At 40.0% G+C, this 26,948-nt stretch overlaps 1 protein-coding gene across 2 annotated transcripts in view; it reads left to right on the top strand.

The window, feature by feature from the left end:
• Positions 1–25,570, top strand: part of ADGRL4 (adhesion G protein-coupled receptor L4) — an 83,163-nt gene extending 57,593 nt beyond the window's left edge. For both annotated transcript variants that reach the window (XM_053391959.1, XM_053391960.1), the window contains exons 11-16: positions 1,709–1,912; positions 2,634–2,854; positions 4,397–4,463; positions 21,833–21,924; positions 24,029–24,197; positions 25,016–25,570. In XM_053391959.1, the coding sequence (XP_053247934.1) occupies positions 1,709–1,912; positions 2,634–2,854; positions 4,397–4,463; positions 21,833–21,924; positions 24,029–24,197; positions 25,016–25,078 (816 nt within the window). In that variant the 3' untranslated portion in view covers positions 25,079–25,570. The remainder of the gene's footprint in view (positions 1–1,708; positions 1,913–2,633; positions 2,855–4,396; positions 4,464–21,832; positions 21,925–24,028; positions 24,198–25,015) is intronic.
• Positions 25,571–26,948: the final 1,378 nt, after the last annotated feature.

The raw sequence follows: 26,948 nt of genomic DNA on the forward strand, positions 1-26,948 counted from the left end.
CCACTAACAGTCACGGTTTCCCCCGTGATTCCCAGGCACTGTCGCTTGTTAAAGGTGTTGAGAGTTTTTAGGCAACCCCTATTCCCCTCATAGAGGTACCATTCCCATAATGCTTTAACAATCAATCTTCCCAGGAAACCCTGGGAATTGTGAGGGGAATAGGGGCCTCCTAATAATTCTCAGCACCTTTAACAATCTACAGTTCCAAGGGTTGTTTCGGGGAAGCTAGGTTGGTTAAAGTGGCATAAACTATGTAAGATGCGGATATGACCACAGAATATGCAATAGGCCAATTTTTCTCAGAAGTAAACCTGACTAAAAAGAAATGTATGAACAAACAGAACTTCAGACTTTTCAAAACCATAGTGCTTTTTATTTAAAGAAAAAGCAAATGTAGAATGATACAAAAAAGTGGAAATACTTTATTGTGATGGCTGTGTGTGCCCATTTCGAATATGTAGCACTTAGCATTCAACAAAAACAACTGCTGTGTATAATAACATTAATATTAGACAAGCATATATGGAATTGTAGTCATTTGCATATATAGTGATATAACATACCTTCTCCCCTCCTTTTAGATTTTTTTATTCACTTTTTTATTTCTATTTTATTTTGTTCAGTTGAAATATTCTCAGTAAGAAATTTAAAAAGAAGTACATAGCTGAGGATCAGATTAAAGGAAGATCGCCATAAAATGGACATGGATTCTAAATACAGGCCAAGTGATCACAGAGAAAAAGAGAGAGAGAGAGTCAAAACACTTCCACAAAAACCCCCTCACATTTGAACTGAAATTGTAAGTTGCTTTTAGCAACTAAGAAGCAGAATCTGTCAGCATGAAGAGCCCAGCATGTGTCAATGCAATGTGTTTGTGCTAATACTCTCAAGTCGGCTAAATCCTCTGTCCAAAAATAAAAAGCTCCCTCCCTTGAGTTATACTTAGACTCCTTTGCAGCTCATGAGGAGTCCTCAAATACAAGGGTGTGTTTTGCATCTGCGGGGTGTTTACTTAATTTGGGTTTAAAATATTAATCTGAAAGCAAGTGAGGCGCAAGTTACAAGACAAGTCAAGAGTGAATTGTTTTTGTTTTCTAAAAATAAAATTTAAAAGAAAAACCCAGGTCTATGCTCCATCCCTTGGAGTGGGATAATTTTCAAAGCACTTCAAATGATATCCATTACATTATTCTGTCATAAAGTATTAATGGGCAGTTAAATTAATGACAGCTACTTGGAAAAGAAATATGCTGGGCTCTATGGCTATTGGTGACAGATAATTGCCAGTTCAATCTGATGATCTCTACAGTCCCTGAAGAAATCGATATCTATATTTATCCAGGCATACCAATGCAAAACCAGATAACAGATAGCCTGCACCTCCACTGCACTCCCCAAAACCTGTTCTGGGGTTTCCCCCAATCCTCCAGAGCAAATTTAGAAGGCACAGGCAGAGGGGGAGATAAGTCCTATCGTCCAAGTTCTATGATTTTTCCCTGCACACTTCCTTGTGCCAACTAGTACCTTAATAAAATCAATTAAAAAATGTGTAAAGCATTTCAACCAATAACTTGGCTGGGTATTTTAACAAGGAGTATGGAGGGGGGAAATGAAATAGAATCAGAACTCCATTATCAAATGAGGTTTTAAAGAAGCTATTCTTTAGCCATTCTCTCCAATATGTTATATTATTATTTCCCCCTCCCAGGATGACAAAAATTATTATATTCTCACAAGAATTACTCAGCTTGGAATAATTATCTCCTTGATCTGCCTCTCCATGTGCATTTTCACTTTCTGGTTCTTCAGCGAAATTCAAAGTACAAGGACAACAATTCACAAAAATCTCTGCTGCAGCCTTTTTCTGGCTGAGCTAATTTTTCTTGTTGGAATTAACATGAACAATAATAAGGTACGTGGCCTTTCCTCATGCCATTTCAAGTTGGGTAGGAAAGCAAATGTGTGCTCTAAAGTGCCTTTTTCAGAGATGCAAGTAGCATTTCCCAGTTTCCCCGTGAATGTTTTACCCACAAGTAGCTGTGGATATAAAACACTCATTTAAGGATTCCAGGAAATCCCATTCAGAAAGTGTAAGCCTCATTGAAGAGAAGGAAGGGTCTTCTGCCAGAGGTCCACTCTGAGAATGGGACCCTTAACTAAGACAAAATGGAAACAGATTTTTAACTGAGTTTAAATTGACCATGTTCCTTTAATATCAGAAGGTGTTAATGCCAATTTACTTTGGCAGGGGTTGTCCTGGTCTTGTTTCAGTGCAAAAAGGGGCTGTTTGTATACATGCCCATGTGGAGCAGGGGGTATATATAAGGTTGAACACATTCTACGGAAAATATATATCATCTGCTTCATCAGTTTGTGTATTTCATGTGATTGTAGGCACACAGGCAAAAAGAAATGAGCATGAGGTCTGAGTTTTAAAATGAAATGGGTTTGGTGGTTTCCTGTGTACTTACAGAAAAGTAATGACAGGGCCTGGGCCATTTTCCTATCGAGACAAATTTCCAGTGGAAGAGGTTTTGTTGGTACTGTACTATGACAACATTTTTAACCTGCATTGCAAGATATGGAGTCTTTTATGTTATTCACTTACGCTTTTTTTCTGTTTTCCCTTCTAGCTATTCTGTTCAATCACTGCTGGATTACTCCATTACTTCCTCTTAGCTGCCTTCGCGTGGATGTGTATCGAAGGCATTCACCTGTACCTTATAGTTGTTGGAGTAATCTACAATAAAGGATTCTTACACAAGAATTTCTATATCTTTGGCTACGTGAGCCCAGCAGTGGTGGTTGGCATTTCTGCCGCACTAGGATCCAAATACTACGAAAGAACTGATGTGTAATTCATTGTTTACATATTGACTTTAGTTATAGTTAGTTCTGACATGACTTCTTCCTGCATCAGCCCACTGAGATGTGATCATCTAAGCATGTTTCTGATAGGAAACTATGTTCACATAACAGTGAGTTGCCTGCACACTCCTGTGTACATTATATTGGACTGCGACTATCCATCGAAGAAATGGTTGGCCCAGCCAGCTTTGACGACTATGGTGGTTATTTTTCAGAAAGAGATGTGTGGCCTCTCTGCAACTATGAAAGGTGTATGCAATCTACTCTTCCCTCAAACAGATTATTGAAGCTAATGCTCACAACCCCTGCCATTTTGTCAGTGCTGTGCACACTGGTATCAATCCAGTCTCTGGATATTCTGAGGCAGTTCTGAGTACTAGATGAAGGAATCTAGCCCCAGACAGATGCACGTTTGTGCATGAAATCCACACCCACCAGGGTATGAATGCATGGACACTTGATTGCACACATCTGCTTCTTGGGTTGCAGGGAATACATACTGTGATACTTATGGAAATTTTCACTGTTAAGTTGTAGACGCAAAGGCATATGCCCTGATCCAGATGGGTTTTTATGCTTGTGGTAGCTCAGATGTGCAATCCAAGCTGCCATATCTATAAGGAGGTGGGCATATCATGCCTGTACAGAACTGCCCCCTTCTGTGAAATGAATGGTCCTCTTTTCCTTCTGCTGAAACCACAACAAAATGGTTTTGCAGCATTGATAAAAGAATCTCGCAACACTCAGAGGTTGGGGTGTTGTTCAACATTGTTTTATGATGACTATTATTTTGGGTTTAACATGATATGTTGGGTGAAAAAAAATATCACGCAGGGTCACTAGTCTGGTAATTCAGACAATCAGGCTTGTGGCTTCCCTCAGCAATAGGCTTCCCACAATGAGGAATACCACATATCTAGTGGCCATAATGTAAGAACACAAAATGAGCCCAGTAGACTCAAAGCCTATCTAAGCCAGCATTTAGTTCCCTCAGAGGGCAACCCGATACTTATGGGAAGCCCACAAGCAGTGTCGGATTTACATATAAGCTAAACAAGCTATAGCTTAGGGCCCCACTCTCTTGGGGGCCCCTAAAAAACTTAAAGGAAAAAAATGGATTACATTTGCAAAATATAAGATAAAAAAACAAATAAAATAAAACCTACATACCTATTAGGTCCATAAATTACCATATGGCATATATTCAACACACACAAAAACAGCAACAATTTGTTGTTGACAAAGGACAGCTGGACATATAAAGGGCCCCATTACCTTCAGTAGCTTAGGGCCTCATCAAACCTAAATCCGGCCCTGCCACAAGCAGGCCATGAACTCAATGACACACTTCCATTCATGTTCTCCAGCAACTGGTACCCAGAAGCATACTGATTCTGATACTGGAGGTAATATATATAGTCATCACAACTAGCAGTCATTTCCAGTCTTCAGAAACACCTGATTCCAAAGACAGGCGTGATTCATCTGTAAGCAAATTTGCAAACATTATGCACTGTTTACTTTTCAGATGTTGGCTCAGCACAAAGAACAACTTTATATGGAGTTTTATAGGACCAGCATGTCTAATCATTCTTGTAAGTATGGCTTTTTTATTATTGGGGTACATAAAATTGATAATAAAAGGTGTATAATAATCACTAACCCATCACTGTCCCACCTGTGAGTGCTAATTATATGGTAAAATGAACTATTTTAGCTGTTTTTAAATAGCCACGCTAAAATATGCTTATCTATTACGCGCCCAAGTACTTTGCCTGTCTCACAGACATATGTTTGATTAACTAATATTTCATTTGAGGGCCTGTTTCTTTCAACCTGACGGCCTGAGGGAACGGCATTCTCTGTAGCAATTCTGGTATGTAAGATGTAGCATCTTTACATGTCAGTGATATCTCTGCAGAACTCAGCAGGAGGGATACACAGACACGATGCCAGGAGACAGATAATCTGGTATTTCAAATGCTGAGTTATTTAATCTTTTATCTGTGATCGGTCATCTTTGAAGATTAGGCTGTCATCTTTATGATTTTATCATTCGCGTGTACCCTGCCATCATCAAGGCTATTTTAAACAAAATTGCGACATCAGAGACAAAAACCCACTATTTCACATGGGCAGGCAAGTCAAGAATTGATAGCCTCTATTTCTTCTGGGAAAAAGGAGCCTTTTTAATTCCTACTGGAAATGTTTTCAGGTTTGATCTTTCTGAAACTTTTGGTGTCCCATTATAAACAACAGCAGCAAAAATATGGTGTGTTTTTCTAAAACAACCACAACAACACGCTTGAGTGCATGAAGATATTTTCAAAGTGCCGCTAAGTTACACATGTAAAAATGGATTGAGATCAAGTAAGAAATGTTAGAAGGCAAAGTGATAGAGCAGATGCTGTGAGTAGGCAATTAAGCTGTAGCTTCTGGTCCTTATTTATTTGTTAATAAAATGTGATTAAAGTAGCACACAATACTGTAACTATCAATCTATAAAGCAGTTAGTTAGATAGATAGATAGATGATAGATTAGACAGATAGATAGATAGATGATAGATAGATAGATAGATAGATAGATAGATAGATAGATAGATAGATATAGATGATAGATAGATGATAGATAGATAGATATAGATGATAGATAGATGATAGATGATAGATAGATAGATAGATAGATAGATGATAGATAGATAGATAGATAGATAGATGATAGATAGATAGATAGATAGATAGATAGATAGATAGATAGAGATAGATAGATGATAGATGATAGATAGATAGATAGATAGATAGATGATAGATAGATAGATAGATAGATAGATAGATAGATGATAGATGATAGATAGATGATAGATGATAGATAGATGATAGATAGAGGGCTGTTTCTAATAGGGATCTGCCAGTTTCAGTTTCTCTCACTTTCTCATTTTTCCAATTTTAAAAACTTCTCCTTTTAACCTTGGTTTTTGGACATTAATTTGAAGAATTTCAGGTATTTGTAGCCTGCTTTAGTGGGGTAGGGTCTGTAAGACCAGTCTTTTATCGGTATAGTTGGATTGTGAGGTTTTAATTGTTAGTTACTTGCTATTTACTGTAATCTTGTTTTCGTAAGATGCTTAGAGCCACTTTTGTGAGGAAAGCAACTAATAAATAATCATAAACATGACTGAATTTACCCACAATTTGCACTTTTAAAATAAAAAAAATCCCTCATTAAAAATCCATCAACAATTCAGTGTGAATTTCTCCTAATAAACACAATGTTGTGTAGCTTTTGACTATCACTGACATTTCCCCAAGCAATTCCCCCTAATATAATGCATATAATATAATCTGTCATTTTCACAAATATATGCATGTCGAAGCACATATTTTTCCCAGTAAATGCATTTTTGTATATATGGTTGGATAACTCCACTGCAAAGTTTAGAAAAGTGTGAATTTTGAAAGATATATGTGTTTCAGTTTGTGTGTTGGTTCAAAAAGTGTGAATTAAGTAGTTTCTCATGAAAAGGCAACCAAAATAACACACACACACATCCTTGTATCCAATGGCATCCCTTACACAGACAGAAGGCTGTCTTTAATCCGACAAAGGCTTCCATCAGTGGAAAGGGAAGTTTATTTTTTTACTGATTTCCTCTCCATACTTCAGCTGCTCTGTTCCTATGTGTTCCTTCAACCTTTCAGAGTAGATTGTGGTGGGGTCTTCATCAGGAAAAAAGAATCAAATCCTTATTCCACTAACAGAAGCTTTGGTGAATCAATGTGCTGAACACCATTAGGACCAACCTACATACAAACTCTTTCAGATTATAGGGATTTGTGGCCAAAGGATAAACTGATTTTTCCTGATCCAGGGACCAATAAGTACTGCCTCACACATGCCCAGATGCCTGGAGTTCATGCACACATTCCTGGACACATCAGCAATGATGTTAACCTGACTATCAAAACATCTTGAAATATTCACAAGTAAATATGGCTTAGTACCCAATTGCAAACGAGAATTTAAGGAAGTGAAATGCAATCCAAAATATAATGGCAGCTGTCGTTCATTGAGAGGCATTGAGTTATGGGTAACCCCTGCATATAGATTCCATATAGCAACATTACAAATTTTGTTAACATAAATATTTGCAGTGTTCTGTTTCAGTAAGCTGCATTCCATTTTTATTTTTATTTTTTTTTGCCTGGGTGGAGTGAATAAGCTATTTTGAACAAGATGGCAGGAGTTTTCAGAAATAGGGCACTATGTTGTTTTATGGAGCAGGAATTAGAAGAATAACTGAAACCACCAGAATGAAGCTGTACATGATTGTGGCTTTCAAGCACTAATGGGTAGATAGACTGGAAAGAGAAGTTGCTGAATTGCAACTTATTACCAAACTTAAAACCATGGAGAGACCTGGTCTGAATAGAGACATTGGATTCTTATCTCATTATACATGATAAAGCTGTTTTAGCCACCTCACCTCTTGCTTTTTCCCGTAAGACCAATTGCAGTCGTTAACAGTTGTCAACAGGTTTACCACACCTATCAGCCAATCACCTGTTCCCACCACCCTTCTGAATAATACCCCTCCCCACCCAGTGTGGTGAAGTGGTTAAGAGCGGTAGACTCATAATCTGGTGAACTGGGTTTTCGTCTCCACTCCTCCACATGCAGCTGCTGGGTGACCTTGGGCTAGTCACACTTCTTTGGAGTCTCTCAGCCCCACTCACCTCACAGAGTGTTTGTTGTGGGGGAGGAAGGGAAAGGAGAATGTTAGTCGCTTTGAGACTCCTTCGGGTAGTGATAAAGTGGGATACCAAATCCAAACTCTTCTTCTTCTTCACTCACTATATATCTGGTGACTTCTGTTTCAGTGTATCTGAAGAAGTGTGCATGCACACGAAAGCTTATGCCCAGAACAAACTAAGGTTTTGGGTAGATGGCAACAATTTCATAGCCTTTTCAAAGCAGTCTTTTCTGGACTTCAGCTCTCAAGTAAAACACATACAAATATGCCACAGCTTTACTGCTTTCTTAGAAATATTATACCTCTAGTCAGCAGGAAAACATCTCAGCCAAGATCCAAAAAACACATTGGGGTGCACCAAAGGGCTTGGACAATAGATGTGGGCCTAGTGGGACTTTTCATCTTACTCCATTTAGAGGCTGACCACCATGCCAAAACCCAGCTGTTTTTGAACTATTTTTCCATTGCAAAAGAGAAGTGTTGAAGAAACACAAGTCCAAAGTTCTCTTGGGCAGACAGAACTATTCACACAGTCCTGTGGATACAGATCTTTTTGCTATTGCAAAGGCCTGTGTTGGGGGAGATTAGTGAGTTAGACTACGCTGCGATATTATTTGAAGGCTGCATATAACTTAATGAGTGCATGACTGTAGATTGCATTGGGTACTTCAGATACTTCTTTTGAGGCAAATCTGACATGTCTTCATAGAAAATCCTAGTTCACTTAGTCATTAATCTAAAAGCACTTGTTCTTCTCTGAGCATATCAACAACACGTTTTCCCCTCTAAAATACGTACTCATTAATACCAATCTGCCATTAGAATTCTGAAGTGCATGCCATTAGCCTCATTGATCATATCAAGCATTTTTTATTGTTATTCTCTGGGTAAGTATACATGAAAAGGAGTGGGTCAGACATTTGATAGATTGAACTACAGGGGGAAAGGAGTGTTTTAAACCTGCATAAAACAAGCTGCAAGCTAAAGATAATTTCCCCAACTTGTTTCTCTTAACAGCCTTTCCAGCACTGCAACCAATATATCTAAGGCTGTGTTTCAGATTAGATCAATGCACACAAGTCATGTAGGATGGGGGGGTTGCAATTATCTAATTTTAAAACAGAGTAACAAAGGTGGTGCAGGAGATTGGGAAATAAAGAAAAGCTGCCAGCATAAGTAGGCAAGAATAATTATGATCCATGGACAAGAAGTGCTATAAAATGGTAGGGTGAAATAATTATTATGTTTATTTAGGGGTTAACCCAAACCTTTTCCAGCAACAACAGGGCTTGAGAGACATCACCATTTTCACAGCCAGTGCAGACAGTGGGAGCAAGGACAAATACACTTGAAGTTGAACAGACTTCAAGGCTGGTATGGTGAAGAGGCCTGGATCAGGCCCATAGACATCATGCAACAGCAGCAAAGGGTCTGATCCAGCTCTGCCCCCAAAATGCCCCATTTGTGGGTTTCTTAAATAACTTCCACTGTGGGGGGACTGAATTTCATCAGGACCATACATAGGGGAAAGGGTTAAACATGAAACTTTCCCCTGCACACAGTGCTGATGCCGAGTGCCAACTATTTAAACTTTTAAAACTAGACATGTTACTTGCAATCATGCAATTAATGTCATGTCTGTTTTGACCCTTGAAGCGCATACATGTCTTACTCAAAAGCAAGTCCCATTGAGTTCGGTGAGATTTATTACTGGTATCTGTGTCCAGTTTTTCTACAATAATTTTTTTAAAAAAATTAGGCATACCCTTCACAGAACCTTTAATCTTTTCTCCCCTCTTTTCCTTCCCCCTCCCAGTATTTCTTCTTGTTGTTGTTCTTAAATATTTTCCAGTGCTGTGTCAAACTAGAGGAAATAACTAAAGCATTTGGGCAGGTGTATTCATCAGGGAGATGATAATGAGAGAAATCAGACAGCAAGACATACCTTTCATTGTTTGACTGCCAGCTTGTGTGCAATTTCAGGCAATTAATATGGCATACATTTTCGTTTTCCGGCTTAAGCTGTTGCATTGTTATCAGCTTAACTCCCTTCCATCCTGACTGAACAGCACCGAAGCAGCATTTTCACCCATCCGTTAGCCAGAAGACAGAAATCTGTCCTCATTCATGCCAGATTGCACATCAGAATTCAAGCTTGTTAATTCTAACATTGATAATAAGGGTCATTGGGGAGAATGATGCCTATGCAGCTGCTCCTGAACATCAGACGTTTTTGAAGGAGCCATATCTAATATGATATTTTTTTAAAGCGAGTATATAACTAAAAGAGCAGCAGGAGACATCTCTCTCCCCACCACCACCATCCCCGTTTTTCTAAGATTTGACATCAGCATATAGATGGTTTCATCAATTATTGAGCGAGAGCCTGAGAAAGTAGAAAAGATATGATTTGGGAGCTTCATTTTTGAAGTTTTGAATGTGAAGCACTCAACAGACTCAGAAGTAGTGTGTCAAAATCTTTAGAATTAGCTTTCCCTTTCCTGGGTTGTCTCTTTTTTTGTAGAAACAGAAAGCTGCAGAAGGTCTAATCCATGAGAAGCTTTGATACCAGACAGTTTTCAGTAGTCTTCTATCAGAAGGCGGGGGGGAGGGGTACAAAAGGGGATCGTCTCCCTTTGAATTTGCTTATATTCAGAATAGTTGCTTTTTGAATTATTCAGCTACAGTACAGTTTGTAAAGGATTGTTTTGATTGCACTTGCCCCCAAGCAGTTTAACCTTAATTATTTTTATAATGCTCCCCCCTTTCTGCACTGTTCTTTGTGGCAGCTTCATATTTTTTCATGCAGGTACAAAAGTGTGTTGTTGCACATTACAGAAAAGTAAGAATGGAGCCGAGTAAAATTGGAGTGCTTTTGCCAATTAAGATCTGTATAAATTGTAATAATAATAACAGTTGCAAAACGTATAGGGCATAAAGATGCAAAAAAATTATAGCTTGCCTCAGTGGCAGGAGCAATTAAGACTTGGCCTAACAATAGACGTTGAAGTAATTCCTTTGGTCTCGATGGGATATTTACATTCATACATAATCCACTAACATCCTATGCCTATCAGAAGTCCTACTGAGTTCAATGGGGCTTACTTCCAGGTAAATGAATATAAAATCACAGGCTAATTCAAGCAAATGTTGGGCAACATCTAATTGCATACTGGGGCAGCGGGTGGCTTCACCAGCTTCTGCAGGTCACCAAACCAGTCATTTGAGATTGCTGCCTACATCTCCAGTTGGAAACATGCCACCCACAGTAGCCTTTCTGAAATCGTTGGGACTGCACAAGGAAAAACAGCAAAAACAACAGCACCTTGTAAGAGCAAGCATTCTTCTTGCTGTGTGAAAAAGAATGGGGGGGCACACCCCAATCTATGATTAATTGATTGGATGGGTTCCACTGTGACTATGACTCCAAGTCAACACAGATCTGTTGCATATGCATTAACAGATTTTTGTGTATTTTACAACCCTTAGCACTCAATTAAAAATTATGGTTGGTTATGCTAACTCTAGAATTATTTTACATAATATCAAGTACTAATATATGTACTCGTAAGACAACATCAGGGCATTCTCCTGCTTTGTGAAAAACATTGTGAAGACCTATCATCCCAATGACTAGCATTTTAACTGTACAAACAAGTGAATGCGTTCTTCTGGATTAACGGCGCATTATGTGCAAATGCACATATTAGAACCATGATATAATTCCCCCTTTTCTTTTTCTTTCTTTTTAAAAAGCAGCTTCAGAGCAGGCAATTGAAAATGGAGAAGTTGTGCATTGTGTGAAGATAATTTCTTTTCCCACAAACTACCCTTCTGCTCCAAGTCCTGCCTTGCATCCTCCAAGCTATGTTTTCCCCTTGCGAGATTTGTATTGCAAAGATGCATTTGAAAGTGAGCAGGGAGAAAAGCCATTTTGTGAGGCAATTTAGGAGGAGGCAAATGAGACTTACCCATTTTGAGAAGAGGCAGCAGGAGATTCTCCAGTTTCTTTCCCATGACCAAACAAAGTGTTTCCCACCAGTTGAAGTACTGTCAGAGTTTCAGCCAGCAGCTTCACGGTACTGAAATGACCCACAGAATGGCCCAATGCAATTTACACACATTGTTCCAAGTGACTTTGCCGGTGGACTTCTGGTATGGATAGGATGGTGTTCTTGGTGAGTCATGAATTTAAATATCTCATTGTTTTTCCCAACAATGGCCAAGGGAACAATGTTACATCATGACATAGCATCATTCCCATTGGGTCTTTTTAGGACATTACAGCACTACTGATTGCAGTTTCACTGCTGCTCAAAGTGATGGTTAATGGAGAGAAACTGGAAGCCTTTTGTCATTGTTAAAGGAAATAAACTATAAAGCAATGCCATGCACCTGCCTTTCATTGAATGAGCTTCTGTTGGGTTGTTAGTAACTTAAAGCAGAACACGTCATGTTTCCCATCCTGTTCCCAGTCATATCTTTAGAAAGCTGCCATTCATTTGTTTCAGTGTAATTATATCCCATCTTAAAGACTATGGGCAGGTAAAAATAACAACTATTTTCTATCACAAACATTCACAATTATTACGCAGGCTGAATGAGAAAACAAAGGAAGGGGATCAAAAACATTAGTAAGTATGCGCTTCCACTATCCCTGCCTTAATTTAATGAATGCCAGAGACTGAAGAAGATTAACAGTAACTCTTTTATTGTCTAAACGTTACTGCACAAGAACCATAACAAGCCCACTAAGGCAGAATATTGTAGCGCTTCCGTCTTAGTTCATATGTCATTTTCCATGCCATACTGTATAGGGCATTGCTTATCTGCTAAAGACCACATTTCCCCTAGTGCAATGCCTACCAGATTGGGACAGGGGAGAAATATGATCTACATTTATAGAAGAAGCTATTTCTGAAACAATTGTGAACCAAAACACAGTCATCTTTTCACATTCACACTTATCTGAATTTTTCAATACAGTTGTCCGGCAAAACAATGTGTACAAAAAATGCATATATAAGGGTAAAATCTGCATGGAAAGGCATATGTTTGTGAAAATAGCATTCAGAACTGCATTATATAGAGCAATATTGCTTTGCAAAGGTATGTGTATTAAAAGATGTCTATCAGGAGAAATTCACAGTAAAAATGCTGCCGAATTTTCATGAGAACTTGTTCAAAATATTTGAAACTGATGTGGAAATGTGGAATGCTCAATTTAAGAGTGGAAAATGAGAATATGAGAGAAAGCAGAATTGACTGATTCAGCCATCCTTAACTACCAGTCAGCCAAGACAGTGTATTATGCCTATTCTAATATCCTTTCTTCTCCCTCATTCTTCAAACTGAGGTTTCCATCATCAAAATTTGTCTTCCTCTGTTAAATGCCACCCATTACCACAAAAATTACAGCTGGTGGATTTAATTACTCTCCTCACAGCAATTTAACATGCTTCACCCTCCTCCTGCCAACACCATCAGATTTCCCATAACCCACTATGAATAGACAGGAGAAATTATTCTCCTTTGAAGCTGAGGTGACAAAATCTAAGTGAAGCATTCATATATATGTACACCAAAAATTGCTCTAGAAAACTATTAGATGCTCGTGGCCTTTCTTTGGATAATTCTGAACAAAGTCTATGGCTAGGCAAATCAAAATTCAGCTCTTCTTCCTGTATGCCAGCATAAGGCAAGAAACACATTCAAAGCCAGCTGTTTAAGCAAACTGCCAACAGAAGATGAAATAACTTGTATTCCTCAGATGTGTGCTCAATATGGAGCTGTCTGGATGTCTTACAACTCAGTCATGGATCCTAATGCAAAATCTAACACGCTAGGATATCATATGGTCTTGTAATTCTCTCTGAAGGAACTTAGAATTACAATGATTCATACTTGCTGTTTTTTCCATCTGTAAACAGGCACAATAGTGTTAGTACATTGGCGGGTTTCTTTGTATACTGTAGTGTTCAATAGCTTTTCATTTAAAAGATGTTTTACTTTTTTGTTGTTTACACAGAAAGCTGTGGAATCAGATATTGCTAAGAATATAAATAAGCTACAGTATGGGCAGCTATGCCTTGTCAAATACCTTTGGGATCAAGCAGTTTGAAATAGTTTCAGGGACAAATACAAATCGCTACCCCACAACAGGCTTGGCTGTAGCTGGGGACCACAAGAATGATCCAATATCCTTTGTACCTGGAAATAATCCAGATTCACGTTCTAATAACTTGAGAATCTCGATTCAGTCCATTCAGTGTTCCTGTAATGCTACCAGTACATCTTTCTCTATGACAGCTAGTAGAAAGAAAAAATGTTGCATGCTGAGACCCCAAGACCACCCCCTTGTTGATGAATAAGACACAAGGACATGGATATTAGGTTAATGTTATTGGGCAAATTTAGGCCACAACTTCATTGGTTACAGAATGTGAGCAGGATTGGCTTAGACATTGGAATTGACCCGACTGTATCTGACTCCTGCCCATCACGTTGGGAGTCCAGTAAGGTTCAACCACCAGTAGGGGGAGCCCTGTCAATGCAAACCAACTCGATCTCCCCCTGGTTTCCCGATGGGGTCGTGGCATGGCCCTAGCCCTACCCCAGGCTTCGGACAAGATCCACACCCCCAGATTCCTTTAATGGAATACCCTTAAGCTTGGAGGGGCAGGTGATGGCCACACCTCCCTTCCCCCATCATAAGATCAATCAGTGCCTAACGATCGAGGAAGCGAGCCAAGAGGAAGCTCTCTGGTTCGCGCCTCAGTTCAAATGGGGCCCATCCATGCCCGCCCGCCCCGCCCCCTGCCAGCAGATTGGCTGCCTGGCGAATGATGTGGCCGGGAACCTCTGGGTGATGTGGGACTTCGTCCCCTGCTCCTGGAGGGGAGTGGGTGGCCACGTGGTCCACCGCAACTTCTCCCCACTGGGAAGTGGAGCGGATTTGTAGGCTACCATATTCTGTCTGCATTCCCTGAAAAGCCAAGAAGCCTTTTCTTTCTGAATCTCCTTCCAGGAAGCAATCTCACAGTTGGACACTGAAAATGGATTTCCCTGCTGTTTGAGAGTAGCCCTACTTTAATAAGTGTCCTTGGCTCTCATGGATATCTGTGCAAGACAAGCTTCTCAGCTTGTTAACCCGAAAGGATCATTTCACCACAGCATTGCCTGTTGAGCTACTAAACAATACTCAGCCATACCCCCTCCCCTTAATTCTTTGACTATGCACACACTCCCATTTAATCTGCATCCAGTGTGTTCCCACCACTGGTTTGGGAAGCAGTGTACACATGACATTAGCCACAGTCCACATCTATTTTGTCATTTCCTATGAAGCACTGCATTTTGATGTGTTTGCCCCCAAACCAACTTCAACGGGAACAGAGAAAAAGAGCAAACTAATTTCACTTTAAGCTGGTCATGTGTTCACAGCCTTTATCATGACATAACCCTTCTCTCTCCTTGCTGTGTTTTTTTTATAAAAAAAATCATATGATGGATTCATATGACCTCAGTTGGTAGAGCATGAGACTCTACTAATCTCAGGGTCATGGGTTTGATCCCTATGTTGTGCAAAAAGATTCCTGCACTGCAGGCAGTTGGACTAGATGACTCTTCTGGTCCCTTCCAGCTCTCTGATTCTCTGATTCTGTGACCTTTTTCCCAATATAGTTTTGTTTTGAGTTTTTCCCATTTTGGAAAATGCAGTGTAGAGTTTTGCACTTGATTTTGAGACCCACACATATCTGACCCATCTAACCATGTATATGTGATAGATTCATTGAATACTTTCTCCCAACTCAAAGGGGGGTGGCTTTGGAGGGGAAGTGCATTTGGGGGGATGTAGTGGAGAGTTGTGCTACCTAAACATAAAAAAATTAGGCTAATTTCATTGCTGCCCATTTAGATTTTGCATTCACATTACTGTTGAGGAAAAAGCATAAGCCTTTTCGTGTTGATGTAAGAATGCAAAAATTGCAGATTTCAGTCTCCTGCATAACCTATCTTTTTACAGCAGCTCATTATTTGTTACCACAGATAATGATGTAAAGAGGTAATGAGAACTATGATACAGGACATCGAAATTACAGCAGGGCACATTTGACCATGCTTTTGCACATCTTCCATCCGTCATTTAATGTGTTCTTGAGGAATACACATGGTTTCAATGGGACTTGTGCAGGAGATCTTTCCAGTGGATTGTGCCTCATGGGTCGCATCTCTGAACCTTCCTCTATTAACATCATCCCATTATTAACAGCATTATTTGGACCCGACATGTCATGTCACCCAATGAAAAAGAAAACAATAAATACTAGTAGCCATTAATGTTAAACAGTCCTAACCATGAACAGCACACAATGAAAGTGAATGATTATACTAGTAGATCTCTCACAAGCAGAAAATTACACCATTAGGACCAGAGTCATGTGGGTGGCTCTGGGTTGAAAGCTACATTCTTTTGTATATGAGAAGCCATGTATTTGTTTATTTAATTGTACAGGAAAGTCCAAGGTTTTTCCTTTGTCAAGCAATAGGAATTATAGTTGGCTCTTGTCCAGAATCATCTTGCTTTTATGAGTGTTCTTGGTGTATTTAAAACTCAGACGATAGTTTCCAACTTTAATTCTCCCTCTAGTACACTTCAACTACTCACCCACTTACAGCAGATGGTGTAAGACCACAAAATAAAAACAGGTGGGAAGGGGACCCACCTTTCTAAGAATATATTCAAAACTGTTACTTAAACACTTAAGAACTTTCAAAGGACATCTGTAAATTCCATACGAGCTTAGAAACTTTGATATATAGTGTATCTCAAGCACCAGGACTTTGGTGTGGCACAAAATATGGGGAGGGAAATGTGAGCATTAAAATACTGTCTCCAAATCTACGGAGAGATAGCATCCATTGTTACAGGAACATATCTTGAGAAAGCACTTAAAATGACATAATCAAATTTTCAAAACAGAGGGAAGCAAAGAAAGATGCATGGCAGAAGACAGAAAGAGAGGGATAGGGCATGGAAATTAAGGGAGATGATGGCAGGTATGTTTAGCCAAATGGAGAAAAGAAGAATTAAACATACAACAGGAGGCACACTGGGTTAGATCCAATGGTGCCCTTCCATCTGTGGAAGCTCCTACCCATGAGTCAGGAAGCAATTTTCTGGATTCCCATTTCCTTTGGTAACCTCTCACACTACTTTTCACACTATGCTTGAGGGATCCTTACATTAAAAAGTAGATGGGAGGATGCATGGTGACGGGTAAATAGGGAATCAGTGAAATTCACCTCGTCTCTTCCATGAGTGCAAACCTGAAATGACCATTCCATGAGCAGAACTACACTCCAAAACCAACCCATAATTAGGACAGAGACGCATGAAGTTGAAATTAAATTCCTAGTTTGCCACTTAGATGCCACCTAGATGTCAAAGAGTATGAGAGCATTGTCTAGACTAGATGATTAGGCTGATGCCGTTTACATTAGCTATCTAGTTTCCTAAAACTTCATGCATCCTCCAAGTATCACCCTTTTGTGTTCCGACTACATTTTGCCCCACTTATAATAAGAGCATTCCAAACTCACATTATGCCAGCTAGAGATAAAGTGAATAATTTCCTCTGTTATTCACCAGAATATGTATATTATATAAAAGCCTGCATATAATTATTATAATGGTCAAATTAATTGTATAATTAACTTCAAGAACTGTTGGTTTCAGAAGTATTATGTATATCAGAATTTTAAATATTGGTGCTAATAGCAGATTCCCTCCAAACAGCATCTTCAGGGTTTGGTGTTAGGAATGCAGTATGCATGGGAAAGGCCTTAGCCCCATTTTTCTATCTGCCACATTCATATTGACCTCCACATTTATTGTACATTAGCAAACATGTATTTAACAAAGTTAATATATTAAATGTGTTAAATGCATGACATAAACTTCCTGGCCTGGACTTCTCTTCTTTTGTCTCCCTGCTCCCCACCCCCAAGACTTTCTTCAGGTCTTTTAAGTAGCCCCTGAAAAGATGGACTGTCTCAGGTTGTTTCTTCACTAACTACCTAGTAGTTATTACTAAGCACAAGGGATTGTGAACTGTTAAGTGTGATAATACATCATAGAGGTGTTTTGCCCCCTCTTTGGGCATTATGCCTGAATTGGAAACATCAGTCCATGTTGGGGGTCACTGTTCCAAACATCCTTATGCCTGCCCACTTAGTCTCAGACGTTTTGATGTTGAACATAGAAGGTCTGAAGGGGATTCTATCCACATCCACTTGAAGGTGAGTAGAAATCACCATACAACCACGAGCTCTGCTAAACTAGCCTCCCTACTCTGTGGATACCACCCAAAACTGCAGGTAGATGCTCCCATCAGATCTTCTTTGCTCAACACAGGAAGGTATGGAATAGAGAGATTTTACAGTCTGCACACAGAGAGATGTTGGAGGCAGGGCTGGCACACATAGCCCTGGGTCACCTACATGCAGGATTTTCTGTTCAGAAATAAAGCATGTGTTTCTAAAATAATGCCTTTGTGATCAAACCCAGACTGTGGTTAAGACAAATTCTTAATTGTCCACCCCACCAAAATCTCCCATCTAGGCTTCCCATCATGGACCCTACAATGGGCTTCCAATTGCTGTTTTAAATATGAGTGGGGTTTCCCCCCACCCTTCTCTTGAAGCATATAGATGAGGAAACAAGTGGATGTTACATTAATATTACTCAGTCAGCAGATGCAAATCCATAAGAACCAACTGGCACAATTGCAATCAAGAATTCACAGACAGAATGCAAAAAGCTAGCCAGCTGAAATGTAGCTCATTCAGTATATTTTTAGAATTTCACAAATCCAAGGGGAAAGATGAGGGGAAGGGGTAGGACACCAGCAATGGCCCACAACAGCAGGAGTCCTCAGGCATTGCTCCACAGCAGGCTCTCTCTATGTGTCCACCTACCAGCACTTTTGGTCTGGTACAAACCCACTTAGGGTCACTGTGTAAACTGAGGTTTGTGGTGTTGGGTAAATGAAAAAGCAGGTAGGACTAAACTCAAAGGATGTTTTTCTTCGGAAAGGAGAATCAGGGTGGGGTAGGAAGTCAGGAAACAGCTAGGTAAGGCTTGGAGATGCATGTGCCTGCAACAGTTCCTGTTTATTATTGTGGTTCAAACACAATTTTCTCTCTGGGTTACTTACTTAATGGAAAGATATTTATTCCACTTTCCCACTATAAAAACATTCAATGTAGTGTACAACACCAACAAATGAAAACAACACATTTAAAACTAATTGAATAGTTTTATCGATAAAAAGGTGTCCCAACTGGTTAATATCAATAGATATTATTCGCCACCATTTTCACCAGCAGCACCTCCAATTAAAGCTGACAGTTCTCAAGTGAAAGCTTTTTGACTTGCCCTTCAGTTATGCCAGATGGATTTCTTTATCTGAGGAACCAATTCCATGCACGCTAGGGAAATAATATGTGAACAAGTTTGTGGGCACATACAAACTCTACTTGTGTGGGCTTTGCCTGTACAGTTGTGGGCCCCTGAATAAGTAAACAAATCAAGCAAACAAAGTCTATTTGCATACCATTTAGATTGTGCAGGCCATAGTTTCCCCAACTTCCCCTCCACCGACCATTTGCTTAGGGTCTTGGTGAACCACTTACCTCTTTCTGCACATAGTAGCACTTGAAATACACAGGCTAGATGCTGTGTGAGTTTCAGATGTAGTTTTTATTGTGTCTATTATTTGTTATATCATATTTAATTGCATTACAATCTGAATACCATAGAACTCTATAAAATTAAAATATTAAGTGTCCTTCACAGATATGTCAGAGACCACCTGAAGGAAAGTCAATGGCCACTGATTGTCCATGGACCATAGTTTGGGAACACCTGGTGTAGGATCTTTCACATAAACAAGGCAGGGGGTGAAGCCCTGTGCAAACAATTTGTTGTTGTTTGGGGTCTTGGTGGACCACTTACCTCTTTCTGCACATAGTAGCATGTTTAGTTTAGGGCACGTTTAGTCGTGTCCAACTCTTCATGACCCCATGGACCAGAGCACGCCAGGCACTCCTGTCTTCCACTGCCTCCGCAGTTTGGTCAAACTCATGCTGGTAGCTTCGAGAACATCCAACCATCTCATCCTCTGTTGTCCCCTTCTCCTTGTGCCCTCCATCTTTCCCAACATCAGGGTCTTTTCCAGGGAGCCTTCTCTTCTCGTGAGGTGGCCAAAGTATTGGAGCCTCAGCTTCACGATCTTCCAGTGAGCACTCAGGGCTGATTTCCTTAAGAATGGATAGGTTTGATCTTCTTGTAGTCCATGGGACTCTCAAGAGTCTCCTCCAGCACCATAATTCAAAAGCATCAATTCTTCAGCGATCAGCCTTCTTTATGGTCCAGCTCTCACTTCCATACATCACTACTGGGGAAACCATAGCTTTAACTATACGGACCTTTGTTGGCAAGGTGATGTCTCTGCTTTTTAAGCATACAAAGGACCATAGAAATATTGGATGGGGGATACTCAGGCACTGATTCTTCAACTAGAAAGAATTATACATATCCAACTGTCCCTATTTTACTTTGTGGAGTATTGTACAGCTTTTATAAAGCACCAAAGACTACTTCAGAAGCTTTCTTCAGGCAAACTTTGTTCAAGGAATGTGCTGTTGTTATTGATAGAGGTGCAGGTGGACTCCGCAATATAATTCTTTTAATACTGATATGCTGTTACTCATGGATATTTTTGGTGAATAACTGCTGCTTGTGAATAGCTGATCAGACGCTTCCACTTACTTCAAACACTAGCATAACTTTATTGAACAAACCTCACAGGTACCTAACCTAGCGCTTCCCTGCTACTTTCTAAGGAGCACTTCCTATGTGGGAGAGCTGCTTTCTTTCAAAGTGAAAAGCACCTGATCTCTAAGATATATTGGTATAAGATATTATATCGGATACTATATTACATTATGCTGGGTATTGCATACATTTGGACATTTTCTTTTCTTATTCCATGTGATATATGCACTCAACAAACATCAGTGAGGTTCACAGGTACATTTTTCGTGGCTCACAGCATTCACGTCAAAGAAGATGTGAGCATTGCAGGCCCTGAATTCTTCTGGCTGAATTAAAAATCCAAGGCATGGAGGAATTCCTGGTTTACCCCCCTTCCCACCTGTTCCACAACACCCTTTGTCTCCCTTTGGTTTAGACTCTACCTACAAGTCTGAGTTGCCAGCAATGGCATCAGCAGCAATAATGACATTCCAGTCACAGGGAGAGAGAAGAAGGTATGGTCTCTCCCTACCTTCTCCAAAACCTGGAGGCTTTGGGGAAATGTACTGCACCTGAGGGCCATCAGCACCATTTTTGCTGGTGTGCCCTCAAGGGAAGGGAAGGTGTAAGTTGTGGGCTTACTATATGCTGCTACTGTTGCCACCAGCAGAAAATGGGACAGGAGGATTGGGGGATCAAAGGGCTGGGTGGCTAGGAGAAAGAGGGCTTTGACCCAGAGATAAAGCAGGCTATTGCTCATTTTTGTGGTGGTAGCTCAGACAAAGCCATCACTGTTCAGTAGTATCATTTGTGGTTGGCTCATATGTGGTTGGCTCTCTGATTTATGGTATACTGTTATTTGTTCCATGCCTCGTTTCCATATTTTTCTGGCTTTTTCTTAGTCAAACAAATGCAAAGCTTAATACCAAGTCCATAGTATGTTACCCTTTTTACCAAAAGTACCTTTGAAATTCAAAACTTTTCACTTGTATCTTTTACACCCAAAGATTTTAACGCACCCTTGATGTTGCTAATGTTACTTAGTAGGAAACAGTGGGTTTGTATTTTCAAATGAATATAATGCCTAACCGAGAATACATATTCCATACATCTACTTTGGGGGAGAATTCTGATCCAGAACCTAAAGAGATTTGCCAATAAATTCAATAAACATTTGCAGACTGCTGTTAATTATACACTTGAAAGGATATAGAGTTACATTCGTCTTTGACCTAGGTTACTGTAGTACTCTTTGTTCTATTAAAAGGATCAGAATAGCTCTTTCCTTTCAACAGAAAGAAGGGGTTTGATTTGTTTGCTTTAAATATGAAACACAGATATAATTCCAACGTTCATCTTGTTAAACTGAATACATATATGTATATATTTCCAGGTTAATTTGATTGCTTTTGGTGTCATTATCTATAAAGTATTTCGACAAACAGCCATGCTAAAGCCAGAAGTTAGCTGCTATGAAAATATAAGGTAAATTTCAACTTTGACTCTTTTTAAAAAATGAAAACCAGTTGATTTGAAAACAGCTACCCACTGATGTAATTCTATATTAACATCACTCCTGAAGGAAAGTGTACTTTACACTGCATTAAGGCTTTTTTTCTTGCTGACATATGACTGTACTTGGGTGTCCATTTACCTGTGAGTAAGCCCCACAGAACTCAACAGGATATGTAGCGGAACTTCCCCACCTTCTCCTCCAAGAAGGGCCCAGCAACTCGGCCACCCTACACCACAACTCACTTTTCCATATGATGTGATCCGTTGCCCCATCACCACTGCTCTTGGCACTTCTTCAGTGCCTGGAGAAGACACCTCACATGTGCATGGCAGGGAAGCAGGCAGAACTTCCCCCTCAGGGCTGCCAGCAACTGCCCACCGCAGCCGCGGCTGATTCCCACACACAACCTGTCACCCCAAAGCGGCCAAAACCCTGACCATCACTGCCACAACCCTGACCAACGAATGCCTTTGTGGAGGGGGCAAAGTTGTTGAGCTTTCTTTGAGGGGCAAAGTTATCCCCAAAAAATAAGTTTTTAGGCTTTGGGGGGATTTTAAAGAAAATCATAATACTTGTTGCCATATGTCCTTTCCCCCCAATACATTTTGCTAGGGGAAAACTCCTAAGCCAAACTCGAGGCATAGTCCCAACTTACAGTGCAATCCTATGCATGCCAACACAGAAATAAATTCTACTGAGTTCACAGAGACTTACTCCCCAGTAAGTGAGTACTGGATTGCAGTCAGGATGCCCATTTTTTTCACTATGGGGGAGCTCAGAATTTGTTTCACTCTCCCATTGAAATCAATGGGGTTGAAAAAACACTTCTCTTCTGTCCCCTTGCTTTCTGGGTGATGCACTCTGTTGGTTGAGGAGAGGGAAATAGGGGGAGGGTTCAACAAACCTGCCTTTTCATTTGTTTGTCTTTCGGGATTGTTTAATTATTATTTTGTGTGCTGCTATGATTTCCCGATCAACTCATTTTCTTTAAAACTGATTTATAGAGACCTTGAAAACCGTTTGTGCTGGCAAGGCTGGAGTGTGTGTGTGTGTGTGCTACAGGGACCACTGAAAACAACTTACTGTTTTTGTTGCTTAGAAACACTCCTGCAGTTTCAACTCGCTGCGTTAGATTTATAGTTAGGATTTAGCAATTGTTTGATTGATCACTTTTCTCCTGTTCCTCGCCCTATCAGCTTCACACAGTGCACTGCTTCTAATGAAGTCAAAAAATTATTCATTTTTCTGGAAGCAGCACCAAAAAAGAAAAAGAAAAGAAAAGAGGGGGGGAGAGAAAAGGCTTTCTTGTGGAAAGGAAGTCCAGCAACTGCTGGACTGAAAATGAAAATGAAAAACTAATCAAGGAGCTCATTTGTGAGACAACATGGTGTAATTTGTCAGAGTCCATGAGCAGGGCTGGGTGTACTTAGACTACAGTGTGTTAACAAAAAAAGAGGGTGGGGGAATCAGAGGCAATTGATTTGTATGCTATTAGGACATCAGTATTCTGACCCTGCCACAATTTAAAGTTCCTTTGCATTGTAAAAGCGAAATCCTTTTAATATAAAGAGAAAGTCTGGTTTTACAGCCAGCACTATCTCCGAGGCTGAAACTGAGAAACAGCCAAAAGATCCCTTTGATGTCATGCACATGTGCTGACCTAAGAGCATACTATACATTTTTTCCAAGGTTTCTTAGGGGGTATACTTCATAACAGACATATGTTTTACCTTGGGGAATTACACTAACAGTAGATTTAAAATCAAATCATATGGCTCTGCAATACACCAGAGAAAACAGATTTGAAGATTAAGACAGGCAGTGTTTTTAAAAAACCGTCCACTTTTTACTCTTTCTTCTGCGATTTTTGTTGCTGTTGGTTTTTTTTCCCGTTTCGTTATGAGAGCAAGAGAATATCATTTCGGCAACAGCACCGCAGCACACCCTAAAGGAGGAACCATGTAACTGCCATGCAGCATTCAGGGATTTTTCAACTGCAAAAATCATTTCCTGCATATGGTGGGAAAGGGAGGGAGGGAGAGAGAAAATTCTAACTCTCTTGCTTCTACCTAGATCTTGTGCACGGGGGGCTCTTTCCCTCCTCTTCCTCCTTGGGGCGACGTGGATCTTTGGCGTGCTTCATGTCATCCAGGGATCAGTGGTCACTGCATACCTTTTTACAATCTTCAATGCATTTCAAGGACTGTTCATCTTCATATTTCTTTGTGTTTTGTCACGAAAAGTGAGTACTTCTTCTACCTAGAAATGCTTCATGTGGCACAGCTGTGCCAAAGCCTCCCTTGAAATTTGTAAACTGAAAAGACCCCTCCTTTTTAAACACCCCTCTCATAAGTTTTCTGCCCCCCCGCCCTTTAACCTCAGAGATTGCTCTCCCACAGGAGTCATCCCAAAAGGTACAGGCATGGGAAAGCTCACCAGGTAGGGTATTTAAAGGGAAGTTGATTCAGCTGACCCCTTTTTTCACCCCGGCTCGGGGATTGTGCTGCCCCTTAGCAGAAGGCAGCATGGTGTGCTCTGTGTCTGAGAAGCATCAACAGAGAGAAAAGGGTGAAAGATTGTCAGAGGCAGAGAAGCTAGAAGAGTTACATTACTGTCCTATCCATATTAGCTGGGCAGTCCCATTTATTTAAATGGGCCGCACTTAACAAGTAAGTGTATTAAGGATTGCAGCCGTAGATGAATAAAATAATTCGTGCACATACATAATTCACAATCATGTCCTAAGACTCTGAAATCTGATTTATGTCTCACAGATCTACAATTTAAGAAGCAATGCATTTCAGATTGTACAGCAATAATCCTATGAAATAATTAAAGAGGTTTACTAACTATAGTCATCTGATTCTGGATTGAAGCCTTTATGTAAGATCCTGCAGCCTGCATTCTGAAAACCCCTTCAGCATCGTCCCTAATCCTCTCTGAGGCCAAATTATGTAAAAACCTTTATAACAGAATAAGCCACACTCTCTGGAAGATGCTTAAAATACATATATTTACCTGTTAATAAGCCACTGTGTTCATTCCATCTTTTCATTTCAGATCCAGGATGAATACTCTAGGTTGTTCAGAAACGTCCCTTGCTGTTTTGGATGCTTAAGGTAAATTGATGGAAAGCTAAGATGAGCAGCACCGTGGAAGAAAGGAGAAAACGAGAGGCTTTAGAAAAATTGCTATATTGTGAAAGTATGAAATGAGCTACTGAGCTGTCATCTCTCTTAAATCAATTACTTTCTCTCCAGTATAGATATTGTACTTAAATGTGCATTCAGGCACACTATATTGTGTACAAACAGCATATCTATACAAGACAGACTGGTTTATTGTGTAACAAATAAGGCTTCTAAAGGAGCTCAGGACTCTTCAGGGCTAATGGTTGTAACTCAGAAGGGAGCAAGCCCAGTGTGCAAAGCTGTTTCTGAGAGTGGCTTTGCTATTAATGTCATACCTGCTGACTTGGAAATGAAAATAATTTAGCTTATTGCTGTTTAAAGAGAGTAAATTCCATTAGAGTGTTAATAAAAAGATTTTACTTTTATCAAAACTCAGTGTCCACTGTTGAAAACAGCTAGATTAAAAATAAGGTTTCTCTCTCTTTCTGTAGATATAATTGTGTGGTTCTGTGTGTGCATCAATGCCTCATTTACATGGAAACAATTAAGGGGCTTGCATCACGAAGGCGGTGCACACATTCCCATTTATTCCAGTTCCAGTGCATTCCCACCACTGCAGTTTGAAGCCGAGTACACAAGATGTTAGCCACAATCCATACGTACCCCGTAGTATGCCACATTAACATTGTACTTAAGCTGAGGTGTGGGGCAGATGGTTTCATCAACCTGTGAACATAGCCCATCTAAGATAAGGAAAACTCTTATCCTCAACCTCCCCTGCCTTGCAGAACATCTTAAGTAGAAGAAGAGGCCAAGGAGTCCCTAAGATGGTTGGATGGAATCTTGTAACCTCCTTCTGGCAACTCCTGCAGCCAAGCTGGTGCCAAATGTATTGCTCTGCTTTCCATTGGACTACATCAGCGAGGCTGAGAAGGGGTCTTGATGTCTGGGAACCCCTGCCTGCCAGGTTTACGTCCTGCTAACACAGCTGCTTGCCTTCAGTCCCGGAATCTCATTCCATCAACTCTCGAGACAGATGGGCTTCTTCTCTGAAACGCTGGAGCATAACTGCTAGTTTGTGTAGACAATACTGAAGTTGATGGACCAATGGTCTGACTCAGTGTAACACAATTTCCTGTGTCTGAGCAAAGTATCTTGCATAAAACAATCAAATTTGATTCCAATAAGAGCTCTCCATGTCCAATTTATTCACTGACAGACTGATTTCAAGGAGTCAAAACTTATTTGAGATCTACAGATAGAGAGTCCTTCAGAAGCGCATAGTTCCTCCAGGAGGGTTTGGTTAAAAAAAACTAAATTTACAGGACCATTCAAATGGCAGGTGAACATAAATGCTTAGATTTAAGTATTAAACTCTCCGCCTATTCAGTGAAATGAATCCCTTCTATTAAATCTGTCAATAAGAGTGCTGCAATACCAGAGTGGCTGCTAATAATGTTGATGATGATAATGGTAACAGATCAGTGTTCAGAAAAGAAAACTTAGCTCTACTAAAAGTAATTTGTCCCCTCCCCGTCCACCATTCCATTCTGTATTTGGAACTGACTTTCAAAGACCCTGCAGTTATGTAGGGGCCTAGCATTTAATTATGTTTACCATAAACAAAACACTGGAAATTTCAAGCAGCAAGTGTAGTGTTGCAGAACAGATGCCCTGTTACCACTGTCTGATATGAAGAACATACCCCCAACATTTCTCTGATGAAAATAGGGACATCCTGTTCCATATTAATAATAATTTTACTATTTATACCACACCCATTTGACTGGGTGGTCCCAGCCACTCTGGGCAGCTTCCAACATGTATAAAACATTTTTTAAAAAAAGCTTCCCTATACAGGG

Source organism: Podarcis raffonei, chromosome 6 (assembly GCF_027172205.1).
Source record: "Podarcis raffonei isolate rPodRaf1 chromosome 6, rPodRaf1.pri, whole genome shotgun sequence".
NCBI classification, from domain to species: domain Eukaryota; kingdom Metazoa; phylum Chordata; class Lepidosauria; order Squamata; family Lacertidae; genus Podarcis; species Podarcis raffonei.